Source organism: Pipistrellus hanaki, assembly GCF_964339955.1.
Source record: "Pipistrellus hanaki genome assembly, chromosome: 14".
Taxonomy (NCBI): domain Eukaryota; kingdom Metazoa; phylum Chordata; class Mammalia; order Chiroptera; family Vespertilionidae; genus Pipistrellus; species Pipistrellus hanaki.
The window spans coordinates 46,835,589-46,847,782 of record NC_140516.1 but is presented as its reverse complement, the minus strand read 5'-3'; the positions used below and the strand labels follow the sequence as shown (position 1 = coordinate 46,847,782).

At 46.9% G+C, this 12,194-nt stretch overlaps 1 protein-coding gene across 7 annotated transcripts in view; it reads left to right on the top strand.

The window, feature by feature from the left end:
* ABLIM1 (actin binding LIM protein 1) overlaps window positions 1-12,194 on the top strand; it is a 217,133-nt gene that overhangs the window by 190,769 nt on the left and 14,170 nt on the right. For 4 of the 7 annotated variants that reach the window (XM_084903596.1, XM_084903598.1, XM_084903599.1 and 1 more), the window contains one exon: window positions 8,972-9,019. In XM_084903596.1, the coding sequence (XP_084759722.1) occupies window positions 8,972-9,019 (48 nt within the window). Of the gene's footprint in view, window positions 1-1,330; window positions 1,451-7,204; window positions 7,310-8,971; window positions 9,020-12,194 lie in introns of all 7 variants that reach the window. The other 3 variants (XM_084903595.1, XM_084903597.1, XM_084903594.1) reach the window with 2 other exon arrangements.

Here is a 12,194-nt window from a genome sequence, read left to right as displayed (position 1 = left end):
TCTGAGTGACAAGAAATCCTTTCAGCTGCCAACCTGTGTGTGGGCATGCTGCTGAGGGAGGTCACGGAGACCCCAACCAGGATCCTGTCAGAATGACACGGGTCTGCTGGGAGATTGTTCCAGAGCCCTCTGAGGGGTGAGGGAGGGGTCCGTCAGGGGCAGTGCTTCCCTTCAAGGCCATGTCCTGATTGAGCACTCGGACATTTTCATCTGTCTCGATCACAGTTCTAATGTCAGTAGCCTTTAGAACCCCCCCCCCCCCTTCTTAGTGTCCCTCCTTCTCTCCTTCACAGCATGTGACAGATAATATGATACGAATGATCAGGATTTCTAAGCGTTTTTTCAAGGTCTACCCTAGTGATGTGAAGCTGGTGCAGTTCTGATAGTGTAGCTGTGGTCTGTATAGGGGTGGGGACATCCGGCCCCCGGGCCGTGTAAGGTTCCCAAATCATTTGGTCTGGCCTTGCCAAAGCTTTCAGGCGATTTCATTAAAATGTTTGACCAAACACAGCAGGCTAAACTTTAAGTCGGTAACTTTGTACGGCCCACGAATGATGTTATAAATATCCACATGGCCCTTGGCAGAAAAAGGTTCTCTCCTCCTGGGAGAGCAGCTCAAGTTATCCACTCGGAAGGTCCTAGATGCCAGGCAAGGATGCACACCCCTGGCCTTAGCTTTAATGTCCATCCTTCTTCCGAGAGAACAGCGCAGCCACTACCCGGTTCTCAGGATCCCAAGCAGCACTTGGGCACCCAGACAGGCGTGGGGTCTTTTTCCTACGTAAGCAAAATAAAATTAGACTTCCGGGGGGGCAGGGAGGGAGGTGGGAATGTGCAGCTTTAAAAAATGAGAATCTGCCCCTTACACATCAGTCCTTCTGTTCAAGGTTCCTGAAATGACTGGCACTTTTTTGACAAGTGCTTCCAAGGTTCTGGTTTGTCCGTTGCTTTTTATAAACAGTTGTTTTGGGGTCTAAATGATGTGCCCAGTACTGGGTTATCCATAGCTTGTGGTATCCTAACTGGGTCAGGGGGATGGGGGGATAGGGGCTGTCCTGGTGGCCATTCCTTCTCGCTAAGGCCCTTCATTCTCAGAGAGCGCCTCTGTACCAGCCTGAGCCTGGGTGTCTGCAGATTCTCCCCACTTGCCTCACCCTGAGCAGGAGCTTTCTTAACCCTTTTGCCTTCCTCCTTTTCCAGACTCCTGAGGAATGATCTTTATCCCACCCCCCATCCCCTCCCCTTGGAATGACGCCTTGTCCCTGCTCCTGTGTTAATTTCTGTTCTTCTCTTCTGTTTCCACCTCGCCCGTCCCGCCTCCCTGGCACAGAGCTGCTGCCTCCTGGTGTGCACAGGTTGTCCTACCTGCGCACCAGCAGCCTCAGCTCCGCCCACAGCGACTCCCGCCCCAACTCCCCCTTCCGACACCACTTCATCCCCCAGGTCAAAGGTAAGGAGGCAGGCTTCCAGGCAGCCCCACCCGCTGGAGAGTTATTAGCCCCCTGAAGGCTAATAAGGTCCTCTCCGAGGCCTAGCCCGAGCTTCCCTCGGCATGCCTGCAGTGTGGCGCCTGCACCAGCAGTGCCTTAGAACTGGCATCGCCCCTCTCGGTAGAGAAGCATGTCACTTCTAAGGGCCCTCGATGAAGAGACAGGAAGTTTGTTTACTTGACCACAAGATTGATCGATGACATTATATATATATATATATATTACTATTTTGTTTTTCTGTACCTCAAAAGCAAAATATAATATATAGCTGGAGTATTGGCCTGGTTTTGATATGTGATGTGGCTCAGCAAAACCCAGCGGGATTCAGCAACAGATATTCACAGGCCGTCCTAACGGTGATGAGCCTCTTAAGTAACCACATACCGAAATTAAAATGTTTGGATCCTATAGAAAATATCAAATGTCTAGGTTGGAGCCGACCGAGAGTCATCTTCTGTTGGCCTGCCCTGGTTTCTGCATGATGGGGGAGAGAGGCTTTGCCTTCTGATCTCTGTTCCTGTCCCCCTCATGGCATTGCCACTGTTTCCTTCATTGTCCTTTATGCTTCGGTAGCAGTCCCCACGAGGCCCTGGTCTCCTCCTCGTGCAGGGAGAGCCAAGAGCCCCAGAGGAATAAAGGAATAAATGAGTGTGAGCGCCCATGAGGATGCTCACTGTCCAGAGCCCTGATTTAAACCCATGAACGTAGCTGAAAGGGAAGGAGCAGGCAAGCACAGATGGGGTTAGAGGATTGGGCCAGTCCTAAAGGAGTCTAACCCTGGTTCCAAGCACTCGTGTCACTAACACTTCCGTTGCGTAGCCTAAACGTTATTGCATTGGAAAGATGGCTTGCAGTCCACTCTAGTTGTTTCGTTTTTTGCTCGCTCGGAGTTTTGAGCATGTGAGCCCTAAAATGCAGATGTGCTGTGCTGATCTGCATGCAGTCACTTGATGTGTGCTATTCTGGCATTTTCTGCCGCGAAAATAGCATCGCTGACACGCTTATCACACTATTTGCCATTAACAAAGAGACCCATCTTTTTCTGTAGATGCAGCACTTTCTAAAATTCTTGGCAGATTATTTAAAGTGGCCATTGCTGATATTTTGGAGAGAGAGAGAGAGAAGGAGCTTTTTTATATAGATGTAAGATGATACTTTAGACAAGTTTATAAAACCAAAAGATATTATTGAAGAAACTTCAAAGATGCATTTTAAAGAGACTTGAATACAGAAGCCCTTGGCCAAATCAAGATTTTTGTTGGTTTTTAAATGCACAAGGGGAAATCCATTTTTCATTCATTGAGATGTAAACGGCCTTGTGTGGTTATGTTTCCTCTTTCAGAAGAGACACTTTCCATAGAAAGAAAAGGGCCATTGTGCCCTGGATGGTTATACGAAGTTTGTACAAACAGCGCATCCCAAAGTGTCATGTACCTTCTGTCTGTGAGCAGCCTTAGGAGAGACGGATGGCACGCCCATAGGGACACCGGAGCCCTGGGTTGAGTACTCTGTCTGTCACTAGCTAGTATGGGACCTCAGATGTTGGCTTGACTTTGTGAGCGTTACTTGCCTCACCTGTAAACCTCCCCTAGGTCACTAGGGCGTGTGAGGTCAAGTGCCCCGGTGCGTGTGAGCACTGAGCTCACAGGAGTCTTGGTGCCCCTGGACTTGGTGCTCTTAAAGCCCTTTCCGTCTTCCTTCCGCTCTTCACCGCGTCTGACGTAGGCCCAGATGGAGATGGAGAGCGGAGGCCCTGGGTCCGAGACCCAGCCTAGGGCTCACAGCTGGGAAGTGAGAGCTCCCGGACCAGACCCCAGGCCTCCCCATCCCTCATTCAGATGAGGTGTGCATTTCGGTACAAAATAGACGTGGAGTTTAACTTTTAAACCAAACTCTTATCGTCCACCTCCTCTTAACTAGAAAATTGGATTCTTATTGAGGGCAAGACAGACAGCTACTTCAGTCAGGTACATTACAAAATTAGCATTTTTTTTTTTTTTTACTTTTTAAGAGGAGTATCAACTGCTCCTAAAAATTACAGCACCTCTGTGTGTCTAAGTGGTGCTTTATTTAAAAATATGGATATGCTTTGTTTTCTGTGTTCAGTCTGAATGTGAAGTTTTTGACACAAGAATTATAGATTTAAATGATAAACAACATGAGGCTAAGAGGGGTTAGCATGACCCTAAACTTATACTTGAAAACATCTAATAATCTCCCACTTTCTTTTCACTGCACATATACCTGTCTCTGGTCCATATGAGGTAGTTTATAGAAAATAAACTTTAAAAATATAGAAAATGTAAAATGAAATGCACATCACAGTTTCTGCTCAGTTTTAAAAGGACATGGAGAATTTGTATAGTAACTAGATTGCTTGAAAAGCCTAGTATCGTTGCATGTCTAAATGCTGATTCTCCAGAGAGTTACATCTTAGTTGTTATGAAAAACATCTATCCCTTCACATGGATGGCCTCTCCGGCTTTTGGAAATTCCCACATGGAGGGAACTTGTGGCCATTGGAGAAGCACGTGGGCAGAGTACCCCAGGCTTCCCACGGCCCTTCATTTGAACGGTTACTTTTCCTCTTCGAGCTTGTGTTGTGGTCTCAGGGGAGTTTTGAAAACAAATGGAAGCTGGAGAGCGGGAGGCCCCGGGGTGGGATGACCATCTGAGGAAGGTGTAGCTAGAAGGGAGTGGCACTTCACTCTGGCAGCCTGAAGCCCAGCCCCCTTTGCCCAAGCCCACTTCCTGGTCCTTATTTCTCACGCATGTGGCCAGGGCTCCGGGGAGCTGAGGATGACTGCATGGGGTAAAGCTGAGATGCACATCACAGGCTGGTTCTGTGTCACTGGCTTCCCCATCCACTTCCTGTGGCCTCTGTCTTGTTTCCCGGTGTGTCTTTTTCTGTTTTCTGACCTTCCTTGCAGCCTCATTCTGGTATGTCATTGTTGAATCCTTTGGGCAAGTGCATGCCTGGAGATTTGGAACTTTCAGTCTTTTGGGATCTGTTTGTGCTGTGCTTTCTGAGTTTCTCTTCCCTCCCTTTGAAATACTGTTAGACGTTACGCTCTGTGTCCATGAAATATATCAACCAGATGAGCGGCTCTGGTTCAGATAGGTATTGGACACTCGCTGAAGGGGACCATGACACTACTGAAGCTTTAGACAGGGACTAGCCATCTTGAAACTGGCATGAAATTTTAGATGCTGCCGGTTTTCAGGTCCCCTCACAATACTCATTTCTGTTTTGGAATATGAGCCCTTAGAGCCCAGAAAGCTAAGCGTGCGCCCACGATTCCACGGCAGACGCAAGCACGGCCATGTCAATCAGTATGTGTCTTAGAATCTGTCCCTAGGCCACAGGCTGCCAGAAAGCATGGAAGTGAGGACTGAGCTTTTGAGTTTATAAGATGAGTGCCGGGGTTCTTGTCCCAGCCTTACAAAGGGTTCAGCAATCTGGAGAAAGGGGCTGATGCATAGATTAAGAAAGAGTCCAAAGACAAAAAATAGTTTTGAAAGGCATTGGGGATCAGCTAAAGGAGCTGGAAAGACTACTCCCTTGACTCAGGATGTTTACTAGTCAGCCAAATGCGAGTTCCAAAAACCTTAAACCCTGCGTCCTGAACATGCAGATATTTGTGGGTGCACATGACTCCGGCTAATAATTATCAAAACAAATGTAATGGTGTTTCTTCTTATTGAGCATGATAGCCCACACCTGCACAAACATTTCCCCGCAATGGCTGATGTTGTACCAGTACAGGGAGGCTAGAGGCGGAGGGTGTAGGGCAGGAGCAGTGGGGCACGGAAGCAATAGCACCCTGTGCGGAGGGTCTGCAGAATGAGCCTTCCAAACACCAACCTCAAAGAAAGAGAGAAAGTTGAGTGTCTCTAGATTCTAGAGACTAGAATTCTAGAGACTAGACATTCTAGGCTAGAATGTCTTTGGAGAAGAGCTCGTAAGAAGTATTCTGTTTTTCAATGATGGGTCCCTCTTCTGAATAATCCCTAATGTTTAGAGGAGTCGAGCATTCCCCTGAAACGAAACGATTAAGTTGGGGTTATTGAGGATTAGCTCTAATGGAAACGTTATAAAAATGGGGTGCCATGGTGATCGCATGGCTGCCTTTAATGGAGAGAAAGATGGTGCAGTGGTGCTTACCGCATGAGGCCTGAAGAGCTGTCAGGTTAGTTCGTTGGCCTTCAATCATTCACTCACAGACAGTTACTGGACACGCACTCTGGCCAGACGCTGTGCTGAGCACACAGATGAATGAGACCGAGATCTCATTCTTCCTTAGATTTAAAGTGGGATTTTCTTCTAAACATAAAGCATAGTCTCCCTCCCTGCTTGCTTCTGCCTGTGTTAATTATACTCATTTTTTTTTCCAGACATGAACCAGTTACTTCTTTCTAGGAGAGTAATAATAAATGAGATAGCATTTTTTTAATGAGTTTTTTTTAATAGATCGCCGTTTAGAGCGAAGCATCATAATTTTCAGAAGCTAACATCTGACTTAAGTAGGAAAGTCTAATTATAATATGTTGGGAGCTAGATGCTTAAGTGACTTGAGGGGAGGGGAAGGACAAAAGCTTCAGGATATGATAACCAAAAACTTAGAATATTGATTTGATCCCAGTTACATTCAAGGGCTACTGCAGCCTCGCCGAGTCCTCTCCACACCCCACGCTTTCCAGCCGGTGGCCAGCTCTGTTGCCCCCGCCCACGGCGCCCTTCCATGCCTCCTTCCTAAGGATGCTCCAGCCTTCTGAAATCTGAGCGTCCCACCCTCTGCCCACCACCCACCTGGCGATCCTGTCCTATCTTTCTGTCGCTTTCCTAGGGAATTGATGGTGCGCACCTTTGTGTTATAATTTTTCACATGCCTCTGAGTACTATGGCAAGGTATTGTATTTATGTGTCTCAAGTCTGACTCCTTCGGTGGACGCTGGGCCCCTGGAGGGCAGGGACTAAGTCTCCTTCATCTACTATCCTCGCGCCCAGCTCAGGGCCCAGCCACCCCGGATGTTCAGCCAGCATCTCACGGATGCGGTCATTGGAGTGGGTGTGCCTCATCTTTGTAGAGAAGGATGGAGAGAGGGGTACCCGGTCCCACAGTGCCTGGAAGAAAGGGGCCTGACTCATCTGGTGTATTTCAAAGAGGAAACAGAAACACACGCTGCCATGAAGGCGCTCGGATTCCTCAGGGGAAGGCCTGGGTGACCGCACCGGCTCCCAGACGTAGCCTTTGCTCAGTTCAGAGACATGCTGCTCAGTCTCCAGCTTCCATCACCCGGTCCAGGAGGCCTGTGTTTGGATTGCTGATCCCACTCCTGCACACGCTTGGGATCTAACCATCTAGCAACTGGTCCTGAACCACCAGCCAGGGCCTTTCCATTCCTCATACCAGACGCCCCGTCCGGTCCGCGCCCTGCCTGCCCCCAGCCTCAGCCACACGCCTTGGGTGACGCGCCTCTCTGCTCGCTGCTTTACCCCCGTGACCTGAATGCAGGCCTCTCTTTCGAGAAAACTAAACCTTATCTCCCCTCCTTTGCCAGCCACGTTGCTGCGTTGAGCTTGTTTCTTTCATTCCTCCTTTTTTTGATGTACCTCCTCCCCGTTGGTGGTTTTGAAGTTTTATTGCGCTCGCTCGGTTTCCGTTATCGCTGTCCCCTCTCTCATTTTGTTTTCTCCATTCTTCTCCTTGGAGGCAATGAGCCGTCCAGCGGCCGGAACTCCCCTCTCCCCCACCGGCCCGACAGCCGCCCTCTCACTCCAACTTACGCTCAGGCCCCTAAACATTTCCATGTTCCAGGTAGGCGCTGCCACGGTCTGTGTCATGGTGTCCTGTCGCCGTGTAGAATGTAGCCTTGTCGCCTCTGTCTTGTCTCCATTGCTCATGCTCTTCCCATCGGGATGTACAGCTGACAAACCCTAAATTGCAGGATCTGACTTAAGGGGCCTTTCAGACATGTTCTGTGTGAGAAGCCAGGATGGTATCGAAGGGTTAAGTGTTCCCACATTTTTGGGAAGGGGTATGGATTCCAGTTGTGTTGTTTTTACTAAAATCTTAATTTCACCTCGATATCAGCGGCTCCTGAGTTACCACCCTGTGGCCCGGTGTCGTTGACTAATTAGCACAATGGCGATGCAGTGACCTTCTGGTTCTAAAGAGGGGGCCACAGCGACACTCAGGGCCTTGGTGTTCCCTGTGTCTCCCACGGGGACACTCTCCATGGCCTTTTCTGAGCGGAGTGAAATGGTCTCTCTGCAGCGTGTCCCTCACTAGCGACCCCCGGAGCCCGCAGAGGTATCTTGCAATTTAGGCGTGGTGCAGGCAGCTCCGCTTTGTAGCCGCAGCACCTGCTGTCCCAGCACAAATAGCCACCTGCCCCCCGGAGCCGGGAGAATCAGAACCCGCCGGCATCATCATCCTGTGCAGGCTCAGCTCCATGTGGAAAGGCAAGACTGGCCGTCCGAAGTCCTGGCGTCATTTTTCCACGGGAAACACGTGGTTTTGCTTTTTTTAGTTCCGTAAAGTGGTTTAATACATGATCTGCTCTGTCCATGCTAGTAGACATATTTGGGATCTGAAATTTGTTTGCCCTTTTGCATTCCAAACTGACCTAATGAGACAGAGGAAACTTCATTGAGGTTCATTCCACTGAGCTAGGATTGCCTTTTTTTAAAGTTTTATTGAACCTTGAAAATCAATGTTTTTTGGGTTTTGGTGTTTTTGGGGGTTTTTTTTTTTGCATGAAGAATGCCCCACCAAGATACAGTGCCCAGGGTTCTGGAGAAACAAAGCTTTTGACATTTCCTGAGTATTTGTACTCAAAGTGAAATGGCAGCATAATCAAATGGGGTCCTGTGTGAATATGTGAATAATATTTGGCATCTCAGTCTTTAAAAAAATAAATGGCCTACAGAAGTTAGGAGTTAGACAAACATCCTGGTAGTACATCCGACTCGTTTTGCCCCTAAAAAGTGTTTCTGTGTTTAAAGAAATTACTCTTAATTTTCCTACATTGCTTTCCACTGTCCCATTCATTAGTCGAGAAGTAAATTGAGCCACTGGTATCTCCTGGGAGCTCAATTTCTAGACAGTAGCATTTTGGGGATTTTCCCCCAAACTGGTTATGTCTTCCTCACTGTAGAGTCCTCCACTGCTTGCATTTCTTCCTGTTCTAGTCCTCCTTTTAGTGACATGTGTGTCGGAAATAAATGGCTCATGAATTAATGACATCTCTCTATATGCTAAGATGTATTACAAAGGATTTCATATCACCTGTTGTAGCAACTCGCTCATTCCTGTACCTTCTGCTTCCGGTAACACCACTCTTTGTAATACAAAAGTTGACCGTCTGGGTTATACTTGTTCAAGAGTCTTCAGTTTGGTCTGCTTCTCCGTTGTTCTGTTTTTCTCGTCGCGGGCCTGGTTCCCATAATCACACCCCTTTGCTTTTCATTCCCACAGATCAAGGAGTCAACATCTACCGAAAACCGCCCATCTACAAGCAGCATGGTAAAACCCTCTCTTCCATGTTAGCTTTTAAGTAGCAGCATCCGCTGACCTTCTCTTTGCTGTCCCCTGAAAGGCTTAGCAGCTGCTGCTTTTGAGAGTCAAACCGGGGTGCCCAGCGAATTGTGCCTGGATGTCCTCCTGAAAGCAGACACTGTGAAGTTGGGGTTTCCAGAGGGAGGTCAGGAAGCTCCTAGCTCATGTCTGAGCCCATCTAACCATGTATCGGGCCGTTCATTGAGAAGGGGTAGGACCAGCCACACAATAACTCACAAACACCCTAACAAGACATGTTTGTCTTTTCTCTGCCATTCAATCATCTAACCAGCCTCTATCACTACTTTGATCAGATTACAATTTAACTACTTAAAACTAGTGCAAGCCAGCTTTCCGGGAAAATGAATCGGACGAAGCCCATCTCAGCAGGGCTGTCCAGGTCCCCGGTTTCTTCTGAAGCATGAAGGCATCTGTGCCCGGTGATGGAGCGGATGATGGGGACACACGCTGACTCAGAGTCTTGGCCCTCGTCCCAGCTCCTCCCCTCAGTGGCTCTGTCATTTAAGATGTCATGGACACCATTCCTCTGTCCCTCCGTTTTCTCAAGACTATGACTTAGGCTAGTTTGTCTGCAAAATCACTGCTGTGGGTTTAGGCTGGTGCTTTCCTTGTCTGGGAATATGGAATTTTGAAGCCCAGGAAATCACCCCTATCTGTGTGTAAATCACATTTCCCTCACCCTGATTGTGTCTCTCAAGATTTATCTGCCACGAATCTCTGGGAATGGGTTCCTCTGAAGCCAAGATCAGTCTTTAAGTGATTTCAGAAAATTAGACACAAATTGTGCCTGGAAATTTGAAGGCTGCCTTTAAAAGGTAGTTGACATTAATGCGTCCTTAAGGATTAGGATGACACGAAAAGCAAAGTCAAAAACAGCACAGGGGACATATGTAGGCCTACATTCTCAGCAGGGAAAGAGAATGTATGTTTTGTAACGTTTGTGGAATTCCGACTTTCTTCTTCATTCTGTTTTTTTAATTTAAGATTTTACACCCCATGCTTGCTTTTTTAAGTTTGTTAACATTGTTTTTTTGTTTGTTTGTTTTTTTATGGTTTAATGTCTGTCACCCACTCATTAACATGTGAATGTTTACTGACTTCACCAATTCTAATGAGTAAGTACTATTTGAAGTCCTGCTTTTTTTTCTTTTTTTTGCTTTTTTCTTCTTTCCCCCCAAATTTAAGAATAAGATCCTCAGTTAGATTTATCACTTTAGAGTCTTTTGAAATACTGGAATCTTTAGGCCCTGCCTCTCTAAACAAAAATAATCCAATGATTAAAGATGGAAGTGTTATATGGTTTATTTAGAAGGGGTTAATTGGCTTTTTTCCCCTGCAATTTACTTTGACTTTCCTCTTTTGTTTCAGAGCGTTGTAATTAATTAATTAATTAATTAGAGTAGCACACCCCAAGCAGCATGTCCCAAAGGACCTTCTGCAGAGCAGGCAGTCCATGCAATAGACACAGGGGCCCAACCCAGGCCTGGTGTCTGCCCTGGGGCATTTAGAAAATGCTAGGTTTAGAGGAAAGCTTTTTAAAATATATATATATTTTTTTATTGATTTTTATAGAGAGGAAGGGAGAAGGATAGAGAATTAGAAACATTGATCAGCTGCCTCCTGCACACTCCCCACTGGGAATGTGCCCACAACCAAGGTACATGCCCTTGACCGGAATCGAACCTGGGACCCTTGAATCCGCAGGCTGATGTTCTATCCACTGAGCCAAACCAGTCAGGGCTTTATTTTAAAAAAATACAAAACTTAGCCTTTACTACGCTAACACATTTTGTTCTTCTTTAAGAAGAGGATATTTATGCAGTGCTTTCCAACCTGATTTTATTTATTTATTATTTTTATTTTTATTTTTTTCCCCCTCACGAGGTTAATGGTTCAGACAGAGAAACACAGTTCCAAGGCCTTGTTCCTTTTTATTGCAAAGGTCGACCTCAGTCAGGTCACTTCAGCAAATGGAGACCTAGAAATTTTCAATAAGAATGAGGACGGGGAGCTGAAGGTTCAAGGAATCGCATCCAGATTCAGAAAGCTGTGAGCCCCGGCAGAGAGGAAGTTTTATTTAAAGCAACATAAACATTTCTAAATGTTTAGTAACATCCCAGGTCACTTGGCAGAAGTAGGACCTGAGCATCTCCCGGCTTGCTGGGCTCCATCTGTGATCAGATTTGGGGCTCTAAGCCCACGACGCTTCCTCTAAGCAGAGCCTTTAAGAGCCCTGGGCAGGCCTGCTATGGCCAGTCCGGCCCCTGTATTTTAAAGTGGGGTGATTCACCTGTGTGTGCAGACCCTCGGACAAAACAGTGGGAGTGCAGCAAACATAGTCACCACGCTAGTGCCTGCAAGCTGAGACTGGGTTTCTCCTGGGACTCAAGGACCCATGTGCAGGCTGCCCCCAAACAATGTATACCCGCTTTCACAGCTGATAGCTCAATTTTGAACATTATAACTGCCTTTATCATGATTCGAAGCGCATGTGTACATTTTAGGGGGGGGGGGCACCCCATATAGCATAGAAGTATTACAATGAACTGGAGCAGTATATTTGTGGCTAAGAAGCCAAAAGACAAAGCCAGCCAGCCCGCTTATGATTAATTAGCAACGACAGTCAGATGACAGTATCGTGCTTTTAAACTCAGCTCTTTAATTTCAAGTGACTAATTCAGATCTCTAATTGCTCTAGGAGTCTGTCCCAATAGAAATTCCTAGGACGGTGGGAATGTTCTATAACTGTTGTCCAATACAATAGGCACTAATCACATGTGGCTCTTGAGCACTTACAATTGGCAACTGAAGAACTGAATTTTAGTTTAATTTTTCCCCCATTTAATTTATTTTTAATCCTCACCCGAGGATATTTTCCCATTGATGTTTAGGGAGAGTGGAAGAGTCAGGGAAAAACAGAGAGAAATATCGATGTGAGAGAAGCACATCGATTGGTTGCCTCCTGCACGAGCCCGACCAGGGTTCAGGCCGGGGAGGAGCCTGCAACAGAGGTATGTGCCCTTGACTGGAATCAAAGCCAGGACCCTTTGGTCCATAGGCTGGCGCTCTAGCCACTGAGCAAAACCGGCTAGGGCTAAGTTTATTAATTTAATGTAAATTG